Raw genomic sequence first — 22178 nt, 5'->3', positions numbered from 1 at the left:
CGGGGCTGAGAACTACAACGCCCTCTGTTGCCCCTGGCCCTCAGGGTTTCTATATGCATTCCTCCCTTAGCCCTGGTCCCCAGAGTTATCCAGTAGCTCATCTCCGAGAAAGCAGAACTGATTCTGGTGGCACCCTACTGGCCCAGGCGCCCATGGTTCGCGGACCTCCGCAACCTATTGGTGGCCCCTCCCTGGAAAATCCTCCAATCAGGATATCCCTTTCTCAGGGTCCCCTCCAGCAACCGGATCCTCAGTGGCTCCTGTTAGCAGTTTGGAGGTTGAGCGGGAGCGTCTAAGAAAGGAGCAGTTTCTGACCACGTTATTGATACTATTCTAGCCGCCAGGCGACCTCCACAACCCGGATATACAATGCCACTTGGAATAGTTCTTGCAAGTGGTGCCAGGGTTTCCAGGTCAACCCGCTTTCACCCTCCATCGCTCAAGTGTTGACATTCCTCCAAGAGGGTCTGAGGAAAGGTCTTCTCGAACTCCCTGAGGCATCGGGTCGCAGCCCTTTCAACCGTCATTGTGTTGACAATCTGGGGTCCCTTTCCCTCCACCCTCGCATTAGGGCATTCCTCAGGGGAGCCACTAACGTTGTCCCCCAACGGTTCACAGATACCCTACCTGGGACCTCAATAAGGTCCTGGTGGCCCTTATTAAACACCCCTTGAGCCTCTCAGGGAATCCTCTCTCCAGTTCCTAACATACATAGTCGCGTTCCTGGTGGCCATTACCTCGGCTCGCGAATATCAGAGAAAGCAGCCTTGTCGGTGAGGAAGGACCTTTGCATCTTCCATGCCGACCGGGTAGTTCTCCGGCCGGACCTTACCTTCTTGCCCGAGGTCAACTCAGCCTTCCACAGGGCACAGGAACTTACACTTCCGAACTTCTGCCCCAATCCCTCGCGGGAAAGGGAGAAGCTCTGGTACACTCCGGACGTAAGACGGGCCTTCCACATTTACATTAAACGTACCCAACCCTTCAGGAGATCCGAATCCCTATTTCTCTCCTTTCAGCCCACATCATTAGGCCACAAAGTGTCCCCGTCAACCATCGGCCGCTGGATTGGAGCTACTATTTCCAAGGCGTACTTGTCCCAGGCCCTGCCGGTTCCCAGCGGAATAACGGCACACTCCACCAGAAGTGCTGCTACCTCTGCAGCTGGGGCCACCCAGGCTCCAATTGCTGATGCTGGTCGGACGGCCACTTGGGCCTTCCCATCTCCCTTCATTAGACACTATAAGATCGACATATTTGCCTCGGCGGAGGCTTCAGTTGGTAGATGAGTCCTCCAGCGAGTCCTCGAGGAACCACAGGGATCACAGAACCAGACGGAGTCCCCCCGTAGGACAGCCAAGCTTTGGTATGTCCCACACACTGGATGATCCGAGCGGCTTCCAGGAGAATGGGCGTTGGTTCTTACCTGACACGCCATTTCTCTGGGAGCCGTGAGGATCATCCAGCCCCACCCTTATTAGTTTCCGTCTGGTGGGGTCTTGTTTCGCCAACGAACCCTTTAGCATAGTAAGAGGAGAGCAGGATTTTTATTCACTCTCGACTTCGCGTAAACTGGGGATTGCAAGGCAGCCACGTGGTGAAGGCGGAGCAATCCTCAGTAATTAAGCTCAGCCTACAACGACGCAGACTGAAGCACCTCCCACACACTGGATGATCCTCACGGCTCCCAGAGAAATGGCGTGTCAGGTAAGAACCAACGCCCATTTGATTAAAAGTGAGAGCAGAGAGGACCTTTGATGAAAATTAAGGAGGTATGTGCTAATTCAGTGGGCTTATGTTGCACAGAATTAATAACCAGCCAGATGGTGTTCCCTGCAAAAGCTGGACTGTGATACTGAGATCTGGAAAAGATGTTAATAAGCCCTTAACTCCTATGAGCCTGTCCTAATATCTTTAGGACAGGCTCACAGGAGTTAAGGGCTTATTATACTGTAGGTTGCTGGAAATTTGTGGAGGTGGCAGAGGTTTGATAACTGGATGGAAGTTTTTCAGGTCTGTTCAAAGTTTCAGGAATCAGCGGATTAAGAATTGTTTGGAGTGAACCTCTGGATAATCCAGTAGGCGAAGTTGCCTGTCTCCTGTGTTTGGTGAAGGGCCAGTTGGAGCTGTACAGTTAGGTGTTGCCATGTTCTGTCTGTCCCAGTGCCTGGCCATCAGACCTAATTGCCCTAGTTTCCAGCTGTTGGTTCTGAATACATGTTTGGCTTGTAATAAAGTTTCCCTCATCTACAATATAGCAATAGCACTTAGACTTATATATCGCTTCACAGTGCTTTGCAGCCCTCTCTAAGCGGTTTACAGAGTCAGCCTATTGCCCCCTACAATCTGGGTCCTCATTTTATTTACCTCGGAAGGATGGAAGGCTGAGTCAACCTTGAGCCGGTCAGAATCAAACTGCTGAACTGCAAACAGCCTGCAGTCAGCAGAAATAGCCTGCAGTACTGCTTTCTAACCACTGCGCCACCATGGCTCTAGCTCTTGCTTGTATTATGTGAACCTTGCAGGACATGGGGCAGAGATGGATTGCGCCTCTTGGAAATATGCCCATCAATGTTTCGTTTGTTAGGCATCTCTGAGGTATAGCAGTGGCTTTGCGATTGTCATTTGAAGGGACTCCAGTGGTTTCTGGGGCTACTGCTTTGCAGAAACCGGATATGAGATCTTGCTCATGAAGTTGAGCTCTAGAGATCAACTAGGACTGCGACTACTGTATCAGAACTTCCTGCTACAAAGGGGCTATCCTACCTGAGCTGCTTGATACTGTGGTCAGCTTGGCAATAAAGTCTCCAGAACTTAAGGCATTGGGGACTTCAGTTTGCCTTCTTTAGGTGTGGATTCAGAGGTAGCGTGGGGGTCCATAGCAACCATGAACTTACTGAGGACTGACTGGGGTGGGGTGGGGGTTTCACATGTTAGAAATTATCTTTCTCTCAGAATGGGACAGCACTTCCCCAGAGTTCTTACATGCTTTCAAGGTCCTCTCGAACTTAACATTTATGCCTGTCCCAAAGGTGCTTTTTCAAGAGCCAACTAGATTTTCTGGTTTTTCTTTAAAGACGTTTCGCTTCTCATCCAAGAAGCTGCTTCAGCTCTGGAAGAAGCTTCTTGGATGAGAAGCAAAATGCCTTCAAAGAAAACCAGAAAGTTTAGTTGCCTCTTGAAAAAGCACCTTTGGGACAACAATGAGCGGGAAGCTCCATAGAAATTTATGCCTGTAGAGAAAATAGAAAGCTATAAGGGACAGATCTGCCTGGAAGAGACCTTGCTCTTTGTTAAAATTTATTATTTTACTACTTTTAAAATAATGACAGAGAAACCCTGAAAAGTAAAAATATAGGCATACAAATATGTATTGTCAAAGAAAAAATACATGAGAAGTATTTTTAAAAGATATAATACATCATTTTAGCTGTAAATAGTTTACAAATCCATATATAATTATATATCTAGTACATATATACTTTTGAAGGGTCCCTTGGTGTTCTCCCCTCATTTCAACCCTGAGCTACAAATATTCTCCTTTATTAGTATTGATTTTTGGTTTTTTTAATAAGCAAACTGGTAGGTTAAAAAGCAGCACAAAATAATTTACAGAGAGATATCCTTTTAAGTGTGGGTGTGTCTGTAAAATCACAGCACAGTTGGTGAGTGATAGCTTTTGCATTGCATTTTAGGATATTGGGATCATTAAACTGTCATATTCAAGTAACAGTTCTTGGATTACTTTCACATTGCATTCTAACAAGCTCACTGCTTGAACTTTTCGACTCTTCAGTTGTGGAGTTTTCATTCATTTGGAGGCTGTGACGTAGATGAAAATGTCAGGCAACATTTTCTTGCTTGATCTGCAACAATCACCAGGAGGAAAACCAAGCTTCTCTTTGCCATTTTGTCTCTTGTTTTGTGGGTTTGTGTTATGTCTTCCGTAACTGTTAGCTTCGAAGTTTGCACTGCTTCCAGGAAAAAGATAATGTTTGCCTAGTGTACAGGGTCACGGAGAGTGACTTGGAGCCTTGACATTTGCTGGATTAATGATTACTTGAGGATACCTTGACAAATTTGTTGGATAACACAGAGATGTACTTTATTGAATTGTGTTAAGCTGTTGTTTCTTTCTAATTTAGCAGTCACCTAGGATAACAACCTTTTCCCCCACTTGCTCTTGACTATGTCTGCTGTATTTCCTTTCAAATAGGAGCTCTGTTTTATAACCGTGATGGCGAACCTGTGGCATGTGTGCCGGAAGTGGCATGAGAACCATCTTTGCCGGCACACAAGCTGTTGCCCCAGCTCAGTTCCACTGTGCATGTGTGCACGCTTCCCGCCAGCCAAATTGTCGGGTGTCTGCCGCGCATGTGTGGGGCGTATGAGGTGTACGTGCGCGCATGCGCAGGGTTGCACATGTGGAGGTCACGCACACATGTGCTGGGGCCTGGGGAGTGTGGAGGGGTTACACACGCATTGCATTATGGGTGCAGGCTGTATTTGCTTTTCTCCCCCGCTTCCCTCTTCTTTCAATCAATAACAATGCATCCAAAACACCAACAGAAGTACAGTCTCTACCAAGAACCTGATGCTTGCTCTATCAATCAATAGAAGGACTTCTTAAGCCTGAATGTTCCCTTGTGACCAATTTCCTAGAACAGAACTCTTTCTCTTCTCCTTGTTTTAGCTTTCAGTTGGCCATACCTATATCATTGACCAATGTCTGGAAATTAATAGCAACTCAGGTGTGGCTATGTCTCACCAGCAGACATTAAATAGGCCCATGGTAGGGAAGAAGTTACCAGTTAATGGGGAAGGTTTAAAGCTACTGTAGAATGATCAATGGATAAATTGAGCTAGACAAGATTATTTATGAAGTCTATGTAAAAATAACTCTCTGATAAAGATGCAGATTTACAGGAGCTTCCACTGTCAATAAGGTGTCATAAGTTGCACTGTTCCCATGTTTACATGTTACATTTCTGGTTATTTGATGTGGCCCATCACAAGAGTCTGTTGCTTGTTTCTACCCTCTTGCTTCTTGCTTCTTTTTGTTATGATAGCCCCTAACAGTCTAATTTTTTTTGTTTCTTCAAGGTTCAGTGACAGTGTCCTTTCTGACCAGAAGCTAACACTTACTGCCCTAGTTTTCTGCACTATAATCAATACATCTTGCAGATATAAGGCACTAAATAAAATCAATATCAACAACATTAATAAGTCAGGAAAGATCAGGAAAGTGGGTCTTTAACCTTCCCAGTTTATTAATCCTAATCTATTATCCTAACACATAAAGGCTACTGGCACAAGCTGTGTCTGCATATATGTATGAATGTATGCATGTGTATGCAGGCTGTCATTTATTAGTCCCTCATATAATGTGACTGGTATTTGCACGTTGTTATGACACAATATTTCCCCACTTCACATTATTAACTGCTGCAGATTGGGAACTGGATAGGGAGTAATGATGATTGATAGCTTTTTCATATTTACCCCATATCAAAATTTAGCTCTGAAATATTCATGGAGGTTAAAACTATTCTAATGTTATATGAGGGAAGCCATTTAAAACAGACAGCGAATAAATTTTCAGTACTATATCGCTATTTAGGAGTCCTGAGTTAGTTAAGCAGCCTTTTTTTTAAAAGAACAATTTAAGAAAAGGAAATACCTATTTGAATTTTGAAATACAGTAAGCAAGTTTCTGTTGACATCAGAAGTTGAAAGTTCATGGGCATAGGGACTTTGGATTACGTCAAGGAATTCAGATTAACATCTTCTGCAGGATCCAATCTGTGTCAGACCAGAAAGCACTTATGCTAGAACCCATCTTCAGGGAACTTCTCTCCAGCAGAGTGTGTGCTGTTCTGTGTGTGGTATTTATAGTGCCTGTTGTAAGTGGCTTTTTCGATGTTGACTGGGATGTGTTGATGGCTGGCTTTTAAGTCATTAGCTGTTGTTTGCTTGTGCTGCCCAGCCCTCGCCTTCTAAGTACTTGATAGGCTGGTGGTAAATCGGCACTCCTATTGACTTACGAGGGGCCTGTTTCCCAGGTTTCAATCACTTCCCTGGCTGCTTTTGTGCCTGCTCATCCAACAATCTTGATTGCTGCAAAGTTGAATGTGTGTCCTTGTTCATTGCAATGTGAGGCTAACAATGAGTTCAGGTGTCCTTGTTTGACCACTCACTTATGGTCTTGCAGTCTGGTCTGAAAGACAATGGTCCTGGTGACCGACTCAGATTGGATCCTGCTTCATTATCCTGGGACACATATATTCCCTTCATTCATTAAGATCTTCTGATTTTTCTGTGTTAAGTTGTAGTTGACTTAAGCAGGAGTCCTTTTAAAAAGAAACATTGCTGGCCCTTTGTAAAAGATGGGATTTATGACATTCATCAGTGCTCAGGTTACTTGGAGCTATTTCTGTCATAGATAATACAAGATAAATAAGGTATTTGCAAGATAAATAAGGTATAATGCAAGATAAATAAGGTATTTTCCCGGTAAGCCTACTTCTCTGTGTAATTCACCAGATCAGATTAAATGAGCAAAATTGAAGATTTACAGTATATCTCTCTAGGCACACAATTAAAATAAAACAGAGGGTTAGCAGAAAGGAGTCACAATGAACCCTAACTTCAGCTGTATTTAAGAAATCAAGGCCAAATATAATATGTGGATTTTTTTGTGGTGAGTAAAAGGAAGGAATTTTAAGGAATTCATCATTTAGAGGAATTATTTATTCTTTCAACCACAGTACTATAGGAGTGCAGGGGCATGATGGCTCAGTGGTTAAAGATGCTGAGCTTGTCAGCTGGAAAGTTGACAGCCCACCTAGCAGTTTGAAAACATGCAAATGTGAGTAGAATAATAGGTATCACTTTGGTGTGAAGGTAACGGCATTCCATAAAACTTCTGTGTATAGCCATGCTGGCCACATGACCATAAAACATGTCTTCAGGCAATGTTGGCTCCCTCGGCCAAGAAAAGTGATGAGTACCGCACCTTAGAGTTGGACATGAGTGGACAGGGAAACCTTTACCTTACTACAGGAGCTCAGGGGAAGCAAATGAAAAGACAACTGCTATCCATTGAAATGATCCAGAGATATTTGGTGCAGTTAGAGAAATGGTTACTTTGCATGGAAGAGAGGTATAGTATTAATAATATAGATAATTAAATGGGAATTGGACACTAGAACTTCTGAAGTTCATTTTAGATCTGGTGTCAAGTCAGAATCTAATACACTATAGCACACTATGGATTTTTGCATTGTAAAGAAATCAGAGGAAATGTAATACATAATAACAGAAGGGATCTTGGAGGACCAACCACCTGCTCAAGCATGGGACCCTAAACCATTTCAGACAAGTGGATGTCCAGTCATAATTTCTGAAGACAAGCTGTTCCACTGATAGTTTTCATTGACAGGAAATGTTTTCCTTAATTGTAGGTTGGACCTCTTTTTGATAAGTTTCCATCCGTTATCTTGTCTTGCCCTCAGGTCTTCTAGGTTGCAAGTTTCCTCTAGGAACTTGGACTTCTCTACTAGCCTCCCAGCCTAGATGTCCTGGAGGGTTTTCTCCATTTTGAGAATTTTGTCAATTTTAAATTTCTAACCACCAAGCAGAATTGTGAAGAATATTTAAAAATTGCCTCAGTTTCTATTTTTTTAACTGATCAGCAAAGTAATTTACCTATAATATAAAGAATGGAAGAGATTGATTAAGTAAGTGTTTAACACTTAACATATTTTCTTAGGCTTAAAATATATATTTATGCCTGTTCACAAACTATTCTTGGGGGTCCTTTGAATAATACAGTTGCTGCCTTTTTATCATTGTTGCTGCTTCTATTTTTAAAAAGTTCTTACATTAAAAAATGTGCAGTGTTTTATTGATCATTAATCATATTAATTTAAAATACTTTTAAAAACTTGAGATAGATACAAAATTTCTTGTGATAGCTAATTATTGTTAACTCCTAAACTTAGCTTCATATTTTAAAAATTACTTAACAGGAAATTCACATACACAAGTAATAGTTTCTTAAACGAGCAGTATTTTCCAAGTATACAATTTTAAAATGTATTAATTTCCAAACTCTCTTAATATTTTTTTAAAACATCGTTCCAAATCAGCATTTCTTCTCTAAGTAGATTAATGCATTTTTCTATACAGGTGTTCATAGGTATGAATTTAAGCGCAAATCAAATTATTTTTTGATTTTACTTTTCTTAATTTCACAGGCCACCTAGAGATTTGGATTCCAAAGCTTGCATTAATATTGGAGACAAGGTATGGTGAAGATAAAATATGGTGGGCTGGGCAGGTCTGCTTGTGTGCTTATTGGGAGAACTAAGATGGAAATTAATGAAGAAGTGAATAGGGATGAATGCAGTAGAAATGTGTTTGTGTATGTGTGTGTATCTTCTCTCTCTCTCTGTATGTAATTTTATTTCTTTGTTATTTACATTTTTATTGATTATATCCTTTACCTGTTTAATCCAGCATTCAAAAAGCTTTAACATTTAACAAATGATGTAGGGTGCTTTAACAGGCATTGAATTGCTTTCTTTTAAGAGCATCAATATAGGTAAACACTCGTTCAGCAACCATTCATAGTTACAATGGTGATGATTGTGGTGGGGACTTAAAATGGTCCTCAGAGCTCTGACTTTTCCAGTGTCACCACAGCAACATGATCTCAGTTTGGGTGCTGAGTGCCCACCTTGCAATTATGACATTACAGCAAGCCACGAGCAAATGATTGTGTTTTTCAATGTTTTCTGATGGCTTCCTATAAGCAAAATCAGTGGGAAAGCCTTTGAGAAATCAAAAGTTGTTCCTGTTCCTATTGCTTTTATACCAATGTGTACTTTGCAGTGCCTGCCTGGACCTTGCCTGTGATACCTCACCCTGCCCCCACAACATCCACATACCTGCCCATAATCCAGAGAGCTTGTCCACACACACACACACCTGCCTGCATCTCTCACCTGTGGTGAAGTCTGGCGCTGAATACATCTGAAATGATCTGGAGAATGGAAGAGGGAACTACTATTCTTTTGATTCCAAAGAGAGAATATCTCTTGTGCAAACCACTTGTCTAATCTAGTGAAAGATAAAAAAAAAAAACCTGTGCAAAAGATCAGGCTCACAAAAGCAAAATTATTTAATGTGTGAAAATCAAATGTTTAATTTTAATTTCCCTTTAGGGAAACAATGTCCAAGAAACTGGACAGTTAAACAGGTTACCTGCTTTGGCTAAATTGGAATGAAGATCTGCCTTTTAACTTCTTCTTTTTTGTTGTTTTCTTGGCTTTATTTCTTCACAGAACTTTGAAGTTAAAGCTGATGACCTGGAGCCAATATCAGAATTAGGACGTGGTGCATATGGGGTGGTAGAGATGATGCGACATATGCCCAGCGGGCAAATAATGGCAGTGAAGGTAGAGTTAAGATTCTCTCTTGTTGTGCATTAACCGTCCAAATTCACCCCAGTTTTTCTTTAGGATTTTGAAACAGCAAGGTGGATGGGGTTAGGCCACAGTGTAATGGTCAAATTTCATTCAGTTTTGAAAGCTCCAAATAAATAGACACTGGCCCATTTGTACATTGGTGAATCGTAAGTTGTCTAGATCTATACACATGCAGTCATTCATAAAATTTGATCCAGTATCTGCATTATGTTCCATAAATCCTGCTTCCATAGTTAAAAATCAAATGTTCCTTTATATTCTTTCTCCCTTTTGGAATTGGTTGTCACTCGGGAATGGGCTTTAGGAATTACTTGTGGTTCTTTTCCTTACCAATTGACATATACCGTATTTTTCAGTGTATAAGACGCACCCCCCCCCCCACCCAAAAATAGTAGGTGGAAATGTCTGTGGGTCTTATATAGTGAATGTTTCCAAAGCTCCGCTCACCCTTCAGCCCTCACCCTTTGGGCTCTGCCTCCGAGCAATTTGCCTCCTTGCAGCAAACAAGACTGCTTCAGCACAGCCTGATTAGCACAAGCAGCTGATTGTCAGTTGGATTGGCTCCCAACGATCAGCTGTTTCAGGCTGCAGGGATTGCCGTCACCTATCGCCACTCTGTGTGCCCCATTTTTGGCCTATGCATCCCATTTTCAGCCTCCGCGCCCCCCATTTTCGGCCTCCATGCGCCCCATTTTCGTCCCGTTCCAGTGACGGGGATCGGAACAGGATTTTATTTGCAAAAATAAAAAATATCCGACTGACTTAGAACTTCTACTTAGTTCACATCTTTGTAATATGTCTTTACAATCATATATTTAAAATTACGTATTTAAAGCCTCACATTCAATAATACTCAGAATTTACTTTGGATATTATAACCATTGAATATCATTACAGTAATTGAACATCAATGTGCTTTTTGCTTTAATATGAATTCATGGTAGGTAATCACACATACAGATCATGTCATTAGATAATTTCCTTCCATGCAATAATAATGATTATGTTCATATCAAGTACTAGCAAGCTACATTTCATAAAAGCTCATAAATATATGACTTTTTGTACTTTGTTAATAAAGTTGTCAGTTGATGATCCAAATTAACATTTTGGGATTAATTGTCATCTGAATAAAGATAAACAATATTTTAAATATGAAAATTTAAAACAGAAAGAGAAAGAAACATTGTTCCACTGAATTAAAACACTTAAAAAGAATTTCTTGCATATATTGATGGCAGATTCTACTGAAAGTGATTAGCATACAATATATAATTGATTATGACTTGCTTGTTTCCTTTCTAAAAGCTGTGAAAATGGTAAGGTATGCCTTGGGGAACAGACTAGAACTTGTTTTTAAAGCAATTACAATAACATGAAATATAAATTTTCTGTGGAGTGCCAAACTGCCTATCAATTACATTGGTCACAGATTCCAACTGTTTTGACAACTAGCCTGATACAAATATATTATCGAATTCAAGTTACTGCTAAACCATAGTGTAATCCCTTAATATTTTGGTAATATCAAACTAGAGAGTCAAATCGTGGTTTAGCTTGTTGAGATAACCAATGCCTAAAGGAAGATACTGAAGTTCACAAAGACCTGCTTGTCTCCAGTGAACACAGAGACTGGAGAAGTATGAGAGCCCACTCAATCAAGACATGGATAGCAAGAATTCAGTAGCTAACCCTACACATAAAAATGAATGGTAGAATCCTGGCAGAGAATGGCATCAAAGCTGCCATTCATGCAAAGAGCTGTATTGGATTGGGGCAGGTGAAGAATGCATTCCTAAACCTGGTGCTCTTTTTCTGGTCTCTCTTAACCCAGTGCTCTGCCATTGTTGCCTTGTTAATGATAGAAGACCCAAGAAAGCAAAAATGAATAAACAGAGAGGGGGGAGGGGGGCGGAGTCAGACAAGCACTTACGTAATAACGATCATCCTTTGCCCTTCTATAGCACCTCACATCCGAGGATCTCACAGTGCTCCCCAGACATAAATTACGCCTGTGAGGTAGGTAAGTGTTATCATCCCCATTTCACAAAGGCACAAAGAGGCTTTTAAAAAAGCTTCATATTGGAGTGTCTGTTATGGGGCATTTGTAGCCTAAACTTATGTTTATGCACTCAGTAATAAGTTATACTGGAAAGAAGTTACTCTCCCCCACCACCACCAGGTAAGTGTGCCGAGGACTGCAGCCTTCTTATTTAAGGCCATAAAAACACTTGAGTTTTGTCAAAGGATGCTGCGACTCGGGGATTAAAGACTCCCGAGCCACAATGTTAGCTGGCTTGAACATTTGTGGCTGCCACCTTTAAACTAACCTAATTTAAAGGCTTCCTGCTTCTGATGGGTGGGCCACCAGGTATTAGTTTCTCCTTGTCCTGCAGTAAAAGAGATGAGCCTCTAGAAAAATAACTGGTTAAATTTGTTTGATAAAAGAACCAAACTCCTAGGTCTACCAGCGTAATGCTACTGCTGTGGAAACAGCAATGAGTGCCAGTTAATTCTGTGGTGTGATTCAAAAGATAGTTATCTTCTTTAAGCACCTACAGGGCTAATGGCCTGGACATGTCTGGAACTCTCTCTTTGGTTGATTCTGCCCATCCAGTAAGATCAGGAAGAGAAGATTTGCCTCTGGTAAAGATCTCTTTGAGGGAATGTTGTCATTTTGACAGCCAGGTTGTTGTCTGATAAAAGCATCCATGATTAAGAATAGGAAGAGTGAACATGTAAACTGGCTCTTGTTTTCCAGCGCATCAGAGCAACTGTGAATAGCCAGGAACAGAAGAGACTATTGATGGACTTGGACATTTCTATGAGAACCGTAGACTGTCATTTCACTGTCACATTCTATGGTGCGCTATTTCGAGAGGTAGGATTTAAGAGCATGCTTTTATCTAGGACATAGAAAATTATACTAGATTAACTGGATGGTCATTTAGCCTGGGAGTGGGCAACCTGCTGGGCTATTCCTAGGTTTGTCCTTCATTTGACCACTGATTGGGTCTGAAACCAAATAATGCATGGATTTCAGTTACTCAAACTCCATCCTATCCTGTTATTTAATATGCCTTACAACAAACCAAAATACTTCAGTCCGTAATTGCTAAAGATTATTCATAAGGGGGGTTGGCTTGTACCTTCTTGTGAAAAAAGATGGACTGCTTTAATAACTGGCAGAGAGCTTGTGGTGATCAAATAAAGCCCCAAGCTCTTTAAATCATTTGCAAATTGCGCACAACCAGTTGTTACGGTAAGACCCCAGGAGACAATTCAGTTGATACAAAATATCTTCAGTATACACACAAAAAACCCCAAAACCAGGCATGGACAAAAGGTTCTGAAAACAAAATTTTCATTTGACCTAGAAGATGAAAAGCTCAGTGGAGAATAATATGTGTTTTCGTCCCACAATGAAAAATAGCAAAAGAGGTATTGGAAGGATGTGTAATCCCAAATCATCTCACTAACGAAGAGTTATGCTCTGGGCAAATCTGAAAGACCTTTGCTGGGCTGCATTAGTTATAGCTGTTTTAGTGTACCAGACTATGATGCTAGATTTTTAAAATAGCAAAATCCTAACAACAAGAACAAAAAATGGCCAGCAGAACTTTCTTCCTTTCATCCTCTTCAGAAACAATCAAATCCGTGGTTTAAAAGGTAGACCTCTCTCTGGTTGAATTTTATTAAACAAACAGAGTTTTTAATCTGACAAACAGCTTGTAAATGATTTACTTTCTCTTTGTAGCATTATCTAATTTCTGGTGCCTTTCCCCACACTTCTATTGCCCATTGCTTCCATCAATCAATCAGTCAATCTAAAGAGTTCACATTCCACCCAATAGGAAAGGAACCTTCTAACATATTCCAGCATCCACAGGTCACTCTAAAGCACGGGTGTCAAACTCGATTGTGTCACGGGCTGGATCGTGATGTATCATGACATTTTTTTGCCTTTGCGGAGCCATGGTAGGCGTGGCCTGCGCTGTGACATATCCTGCCCATAGGCCGCCAGTTTGACAGGCCTGCTCTAAAGACGGCGGTGTGCAGTAGGCGGCCTTATTAAAAATTTGACATAAGTCGACAAGAAAGCTTTGGAGGCAATGCATGTGTGTTTTGGTAAGGACATGTTTTTGGTGATAGAAACTGGTCAAAACTCATAATCATTAATGTGTTCCCCCTTTCACCAACTCCCATTTGTCTAGGGGGATGTGTGGATTTGTATGGAATTGATGGATACCTCACTGGACAAATTCTACAAGCAAGTGATTGACAGGGGTTTAACAATTCCTGAGGATATCCTAGGGAAAATAGCTGTCTCTGTAAGTGCTCTACTTTTTAAAAATTGTAATTCTCTTCCAAAAATGATTTCACATCAGTGTGGTTGTAAGTCAGGAAAAAAAAAACCCAACAACAATGTGACTACACTGCTTAGCAACAGCAGTTCTGGCAGTCCCAGTTGCTGTTAAATGGGGATCACGTGTACAGTGCTTTTTAAGGGATTGTTTCTTTTAATTAGTAGGCTAGATATTGAAGGTAAAATTTGATTTGGGCCTTACTTTGCCTGCTTCACGCATGAACCATTTTAGTTCAAATCCAAGGCAGAGTGCTTGTACAGAAAATTGCCTCCCCAGGGTTAGATAAACAATACAAGGGTTTCTGCGTTAAATACCTTGATATTCTGAAACTTTTTTTTTAAAAAAAAAGATTGTTTATAATTTGTATATTTTGGGGCAGAGTTTTATGAAATATGAAGGCATTCCTATTTGTTTTGTAAAAGTAAAAACCCCAAACAAACAAATAAACAAACATAAAAAAGGATTGTATTTATGTTTTGCTTAGTGAATTGCAGTTGAGGTTCTTATACCTTTTCCAAAACACTGGGGCTAAAAGTGAGGGGGGGGGGGGGAGAAAGCTGTAGGTTGGAAGCCAGAGCTGTCAATCACAGAGGTAGATTTCCTCCTTTTCTTTCCTCATACCTCTAAGGAACACGGAGGGAAATGTAATTATTTGGTTTTACTAGTCTATCTGTCTGCAGTCTGCAGCTTCTTAAACCCTTGAGGCAGGAGAAAGGTTCTGGGTGCAGCCTGATCTGCTAGTTCACAGACAATCTGCCTCAGTTTAAAAGGGAAAAAAACATTTGAAAATGGTTTGTAGTAAAAGCTGATGCACAGAATTATCCTATAGCTTATCTTTCCTTTAAAAGCTTCCTGAAAATGCATTGATGGAAGTGGTGGCAGTATTTTTGTTAATGGGGAAGAAACTATTCTCATGAAAGAAGAAGGTCAGGACCAACTTAGGTGCAACAAAAACCTGTTCAACCTTTTGACATTTTTTGTGTTTATATAGGTAGCCCTCAATTTATGACCACAATTGAGCCTAAAATTTATGTTGCTAAGTGAGAAATTGGTTAAGTGTGTTTTGCCCCATTTTATGACTTTTCTTGCCACAGTTGTTAAGTGAATTGCTCTGGTTGTTAAATTAATAACATGGCTGTTAAGTGAATCTGGTTTCCTCATTGACTTTGCTTGTCAGAAGGTTGCAAAAGTTGGTCACATGACCCCGGGACCCCGCAAACCGTCATAAAGATGAGTTAGTTGCCCAGCGGCTGAATTTTGATCAGGTGACCATAGGTATGCTGCAATGGTCATAAGTGTGAAAAATGGTCCTAAGTCACTTTTTTTCAATGCCGTTGTAATTTTGAGCGGTCACTGAGCAAACTGTTGTAAGTTGAGGACTACCTGTACAGAAAGGTAACTGACAATAGGAGGTGCATATTATTTTATTGCAATCTTGCTCATGAGATAAAGGATTTTTTTTAACTTATCCTGCCTGATAACCAACATACCAACATCCCCTCAATTCTTTGCAGGGGAAAAATAATCAAACGGATCCTTGCTGTAAAAATATTTTATTCATTGGGAGATGGCTGGAATTCTAATCAAAAAAAAAATTTCCCCCATCAAGATGCAGAAAGGATGGGTAGAGTTCGACCCTTGGAAAAAAGTCTCATTATATCAACCTTTAGCTTGGCCACGCTGCATGAATCATGTTTTATTACATTGGTATTAGACTGCGGGCTCAGCATTCTTCTGCTGGTTAATTACCAAGACGCCCAACCCCAGACTGTCTCTACCTGAGGTTAAGTGTTGAAAAAAAAAAGGGGGGGGGGGATTTGAACTTGTGCCCTGAAAATAACCATTTCTGCTTCAGCAGCTACAGCTCATTCTCTCTGTTGTGTGTTTCAGATTGTAAAAGCATTAGAACACCTACATAGTAAACTCTCTGTAATTCACCGAGGTAAGCAAGCACGAAATTGGTACTTCAATTCTCTCACATATTTCTTAGCTGTGAAAGAGGGGGGCAGGGTTTTTTGATCAAAGATCTGGGTCATTTAATCCAGGACCCACAGCTAATGGTCTCTTCCTCCTCTCTCCTCCCTTTATTTTTCCCAGTTGACTTCCAGTGCTGCTTGGATCTTGCCATCGACATTCACCTCTGAAAAGCCATGATTTTTGTTTGTTTTAAAGAAGCAAAATCTTTCATTTAACTACCCTGGGTCCAAAGTGAACAATAAAGAAAACTCCCAGCCAAACATTTTGACTTGACCCCCCCTTCCCTATAGGGATGTCACTGCAGCCCAAGAACACTGGGTAGCAGTGCTTTTGCTTAATAATGGCTTCCTGTTTTCCCAGATATTTTTTTTCCCACCTAACACCTTTGGATAGACAGTGGAATGCCATGCTATTATACTAAGGCAGGGATGTCAAACTCGCGGCACGCAGGCCAGATGTGTCATGCGCTGTCCATGCCCACCCCAAGGAAGGAAAAAGTCACGATACATTACGTGACAACAGCGCGACGATACGAGTTTGACACCCCTGTTCTAAGGTGACTACGTTGTATTACATCATTTGGAATAAGGTTTTTTTTGCCTTTATTTAATTCATTTATTTTAAAAAATGTATATTGCCACCTACTCGTTGGTGGTGCACTGGTTAGAATGCAGTACTGCAGGTAATTCACTGCTGACACTCAGGAGTTCGATTCTGAGTGGTTCAAGGTGGACTCAGCCTTCCATCCTTCCAAGGTCAATAAAATGAGGACCCAGATTGTTAGGGGGCAATTGGCTGACTCTGTAAACCACTTAAAGAGGGCTGTAAAAGCACTGTGAAGTGGTATATAAGTCTAAGTGCTATTGCTACTCATGGTGACTCAAGGCACCTTACAGGAGATAAAAACACAAAATAAAAAAAATGAAAAACCCTACCCTGGCGACAATACATAACTTATGCCAGCCATTTAATGGGCTCCATCCCACTCTGGGTTCCCCAGGCCCGCTCACAGAACCATGTCTTCACGGGCTTCTTGCTTGTCTGTAGTGTTTTATTCGCAGAGAGGCTTGTCTAAGGATAAAGGGGACTTTCTTCAGTAACAGGGATTGGGCTATAGAGAGCAACTAAAGTCAGGCCAAGTTTCTTCTGATTTAGGGGACAAACTGGTTCATGTGCTTTGAGCAATCAGTAATACAACTGAAATGCTACATGCTGTCCTCTGGATCAGTGGTCGCCAACCAGTGGGCCGAGGGCCACTGGTGGTCCGTGAGAAAATTTTGGTGGTCCAAAGAGAAATGTCACTCCCAAAGCAACCCCCAAAGCAATTAATCCAGGCTGTGTGGGAACACAAGGCTGCACCGCCCACATGGCCCGTGGGAATACAAGGCTTGCGTCGCTTGCATTGCGAACAGCACAAGGTAGTGAGGGGAGGGGGGAAGGGGGAGGGGGGAACTTGCCCCACTCACCCTACGCGCCTGGCCTGGCCACTGGGCTGCTTCTTTCTTCTTCTGCTTTTGGCTGCACGCAAGGAAAGCAGCAAAAGTCTTTCTCCCCCCAAACTTCGCCAGAAATGAGTCTTTGGAACCCTGCAAAACATCCTGCTCCAAGAGGCTGCACCGGCGTGACAAAGACTCATTTCTGGTGGAGTTTGGGGGAGAAAAAGAAAGACTTCTGCTGCTTCTGCTGCTTTCCTTGCATGAAGCCAAAAGTCTCTCCCTCCCTCCCCCCAAGAACTGAGCTGGAGATGGTATTCTGTGATCCCAAATAAAGAATGGCCGATTGATAGGAAACGGGGTGGGGAATTTTCCTGCAGACTTCTTTGGGGGATTTTCCCAGGATCTCTGGTCTGCAGGATTTAAAATTATGAGTTTGGTAGTCTCTGAGGTCCCAAAGGTTGGCGACCCCTGCTCTGGATTGTGACTGGAAATCCTGCCTCACTGCTGCATTTCATAGACATCCAGCACAGAGGGATTTTCATTGCAGTAGCTTGAGGAATGGGTAACTATCAGATCAAGAGCCAGTTTTCACCTCAAAGCTCTGTGAAATTATCCTGTGCCTTAGTGCTAATTAGAGATCCCGTTTGTCTGTTTTCACAATAAGACAGTGGTGGACATTTTTCATATATTGCTTTAAACTATAGGAAACATACTTACTCACACCTGCCGTCTGAATGCTGTAACAGATGGTGAATCCAGAATGGGTAGTTTTAAGATCTCAAATGAGTGCTTACGTCATGTTAAGCAAACCAGTGTTGTAGAGAAGGAGGCCTCAAGCATGTTCATGATATTTATATAGCAATAGCACTTAGACTTTGGGCTGATGTCTAGGCCCAATCTGCTTCACAGGGTTCTTTTGTAGGGGAGGGGAGTACAAGTGACTGTTATGGGTGCCATCTTGAGCGCTTGAGTGCAAGGCAAGGAATAAATCGATCAGTCAAATAAGTTAAGTATCAACATTTAACCATGTTTCATTTTACTCCACGGAAAGAAGAAACTTTGAAAGAAAGTACGTCTTCTCAGTGCCAATTTCTAGGGTTTTCATCCTGGTTAAATAAACCACAGCTAAAAGCATTTGCCCTTCTGTTTGAACTCCATCAGCTGTTTCCTCAGTATAAATTAATAGCAGAATTATTGGTTGGAATAAATGCCAGACTACAATCTATGGAAAAACATATTTGCCTCTCCATGTGTGTGCATTTTGTGTATAGATCCTTTTATTTTAAGCCAACAAATAAACAGTGTATTGCTTTGGGTGCCCTCTGCTGGTGACAACCTATGTCTTAGCCTGCTTCCCTTTTTACCATAATGTGCAACAAGAGAAAAAAAAATAAAGGAATGTTTGCAAGCAATGACTTTCCACTGTAATTTATTTTGCAGATGTCAAGCCTTCCAATGTACTGATAAATACACAAGGACAGGTGAAAATGTGTGACTTTGGAATTAGTGGGTACCTCGTTGATTCTGTGGCTAAGACAATGGATGCTGGCTGCAAACCGTATATGGCAGTAAGTGCAGTGAATCGTGAAGCCTTCAGGGCAAACTGTGTCACATCACTTTTTATGCACACAGTGACATATTTGCTTTGTTTTATTAAATTTCAGATATACACACACACTATGTGTTTGCATTGTTCAGTCACTAAATCATGCCCAACTCTTCGTGAACCGTGTTTGTTTGTGTGTGTGTGTGTGTGTGTGTGTGTGTGTCTATGTCTCTGTGTGAGTGGCGTGGTGGCCTAGTGGTGAAGATGTTCACCTCCCACTCAGAAGGTTGAGAATTCAATTCTAGGTAGTGGTAGCTGTTTTTCGGGGTGCAAAGAAAAACTGCTTGCAGACTCCACAAGTCATCAGGAAGGGCATCTGGCCAGTCAACGTTCAGCTTTATTCAGTCACCCTGACTCTACCCTGAATTAAGAGATTACAGGGTCGTTAAAAAAAGGGAGCATGTATGTATGAACATATGTATTCTACATTTCTAATGTATTCAAGGTTGCTTTGCATCTAAACAGCAAGAAAACACCATAGAAACAGCAGAAATGTCAGTAGAAAATAAAGGTCTAAAGATTTGGCTTGGTGAAAACCTGTTAGAATGACTTTGGGCTTGTCTTGTAAAATGAAGCAATGTTTTAGAGTAGCTGTTTTGCTCTAAGGTGCCATGACTGAAAAGGTTGTGTCTCAGAACGGAACCTACTTCATTCTGTCAACGGGAGGATCTGAAATAGAGACTCACAAGATGACTTTAGAGAACGTGGCTTCCTGATGCCCATTTCCAACCAGCAATGTTGTCCAAATCCATAATGACATGTTTCAGAATATGGTTTTCTGCAGCTTGTAATATTAAAATAAGTTACAACTAGTTATGATTAGCTTGAATTCTTCTACAATGAATGTCTAAATGTATACTGCGAAAAAACCAAGATATCACCACTAATTTCGGTCCCATGCCCTCCTAACCAATTTTCATATTAGAACTGAAATTGGAAACACAGGAAGGGATTACTTGGAACTGTCAATTCCTGTCAGTCTTCAAAACTAGGAAGAGGACTTGTTATTATTCGGAACCACCATAGACATAGATTTTGCAAAACATGATAAACTATTGTGGCTAGCTGGTGTGCTGCTTTCCTGTCATACATCCAGCCATAGGACTTATTGGTTTCACATTCAAGTAAATATTCTAAGTATCTCTCTAGGATTAGATGACAGACCCAGATAGAAGCTGCTGTAGAAAGAACACTGGAGATAAGGAGCCACATGCACATGTTCACTTTAAGCAGAAAGAATAATTCGCTGTATTATTCAAACCAGAATGAGAACTTTGACTGTGCGCAGACAAGCTGACATATGCCCCAGCCTTTGCTTTTCAGAGGCAGTGAAACAGCTGTTTTGGAACTCTTGGCCTTTCCTTCGGAGACCCTTGAACACAGGGAGAGCAATTGCTGTGCTCCATTGTGTCATAGTGCTCCGTGTACTTTTAAAACCCCAAAGAGCGTTTAACATTTACAGTGTGCCCCCCCCCAACAGTATGTCAAGTTAGACTAGCTCAGATGAGGCGTGTTAGATTCTGTTGCAGTACAATGCAATAGTGCCTTTGAGCAGTGGTGCAGCACTTTATCAGCCTTCCTGAAGGGAATGTCTGGAGTTAGGTATGTACATTAACAGTTCACACCGGGGACTGGTAATTACAGCTTCTACTCTGGCAATTAAGGTCAGCCAAAAATGGTTAAAACCTGATACTATAAAATGAAAATGAGATACAGCGTATGTGCCATCTTAAATGGAAGTAAACTTAATTGGAAGCAAACTGTCTTGAACATCTTAGTAAAAAATCTATCTGAGAGTGTCATAAGACTCAGATATTAAGTACAATTCAAAGTTGAACAAGTATATCCAAATAATTTTTTGAGCTAAGAGCAAACTTGGAGAACCTCATATTCCTTGAGAACAAGCAAGCTGTATAATCCACAAACTTGTCTGAAGAAACAGGGAAGCGGTCTGATCTGACTAAGCTGTAGTTTAGATGAAAGTAATTAAATATTGTTTTGTAAGTCTTCTTGATTTTTTTCTATGCTCTTAAGAACTTCCCTCCCAATACCCTAATATTAAACGCATCTAGTTCATTTCTTGTAGAAATACACACACTTGCCTACATTTGCCAATAGATTCCTGTGCCTTTGGCTGGAATTCTTCCATCTTGCATACACTGAGCCAATTGTGAATGGAGCAGAAATGAATTTGTCACTGTCTTGGCTGCCTTCTAAAGGTCGTGCATGGGTGGTCATGCCATCTTAATACTATAATAAACTTACCAGGATTACAGGCAAATCTGCAAGGATCTTCTCCATCACAATTAAGCAAAATGCATAAACCTGTCAGAGAGGATGCTCTGCTGAGAAATTTACGAAGCCTGCAGAGCTTTGGAATATTAACACTGTTGTTTTGGCTGCCATCTGTGATTTCTTCTCCTTTGAAGAGCTGCTGCCTTTTTTCTACTAGCAAGATGTGATTATTGGCTTTGAAAAGCCTGCATGCTATCCCATTTAGGAAGACAATAGTGTTTTTTGGTTCCCTGTTTTTTTGGAGACACCCTCAACCTGGAGAACGTATAGGATGGGAGTTGTGCTACGTGTTTTGTTAAGATTGGCACCAGCTTCTCAAACCAAAAGCAAGATTCTCACACAGCTTTGTTAATTAGATCTATTGAACTGAAACTAATTTGTGTAAGGTACAAAAATTTCAAGAACTGATCCTACAGAACTTTTACCTCCTGGAATTTCTTAAAGAGTGGTGACTTAGTTTACTTTCTCTTAATGACCTTCCCATAAAGTGGTGAAGAGGCAGATATCTTTGCAGATGATGGAAGACCTTCCATCTGTTTTTATCAAACAATCTCCTGAATATTTATTAGCTTGTGATGATCATTACCTCAAGCTTTGTTCACAAAACATTTTACCTAGTCACCCACTACGCCAATCATTGTTTTGTACCAGTCATTCTGGCAGCCACAGCATCAGCTTAACTGGTAAAAAATCATGTGTTGGGGGAATGTAAGATCTTATCCGCTTCTTCGTGGTATCTGATAGCGATAGTGCTTAGACTTACATACTGCTCCACAGTGCTTTACCACATTCTCTGAGCATCTTACAAATGTCAACACATTGCCCCCAACAATCTGGCTCCTCATTTTACCAACCTCAGAAGGATGGAAGGCTGAGTCAACTGATCAGGATTGAACTCTTGGCAAGTGGCAGAGTTAGTCTGCTATACAACATTCTAACCACTGCGCCACCACAGCTCCCTTCCTCCAAGAATCATGTAACAAGCTTCATTACATTGTCAAGTCAA

General features: G+C 41.2%; 1 protein-coding gene across 2 annotated transcripts in view; it reads left to right on the top strand.

The window, feature by feature from the left end:
• Window positions 1-22178, top strand: part of MAP2K6 (mitogen-activated protein kinase kinase 6) — a 105833-nt gene that overhangs the window by 63695 nt on the left and 19960 nt on the right. Inside the window, exons 1-7 of one of the 2 annotated variants that reach the window (XM_087956050.1) lie at window positions 1696-1707; window positions 8259-8307; window positions 9348-9461; window positions 12253-12372; window positions 13706-13822; window positions 15749-15800; window positions 18712-18839. In XM_087956050.1, coding sequence (XP_087812176.1) covers window positions 9420-9461; window positions 12253-12372; window positions 13706-13822; window positions 15749-15800; window positions 18712-18839 — 459 coding nt within the window. In that variant the 5' untranslated portion in view covers window positions 1696-1707; window positions 8259-8307; window positions 9348-9419. Of the gene's footprint in view, window positions 1-1695; window positions 1708-8258; window positions 8308-9347; window positions 9462-12252; window positions 12373-13705; window positions 13823-15748; window positions 15801-18711; window positions 18840-22178 lie in introns of those variants that run through there. The other variant, XM_026675810.2, reaches the window with a different exon arrangement.

The sequence above is a fragment of the Notechis scutatus genome, chromosome 2 (assembly GCF_049901735.1).
Source record: "Notechis scutatus isolate UNSWTSFEM ecotype Mainland chromosome 2, rNotScu1.2, whole genome shotgun sequence".
In the NCBI taxonomy this organism is placed as follows: Eukaryota; Metazoa; Chordata; class Lepidosauria; order Squamata; family Elapidae; genus Notechis; species Notechis scutatus.
This window is presented reverse-complemented; position numbering and strand designations above follow the sequence as displayed.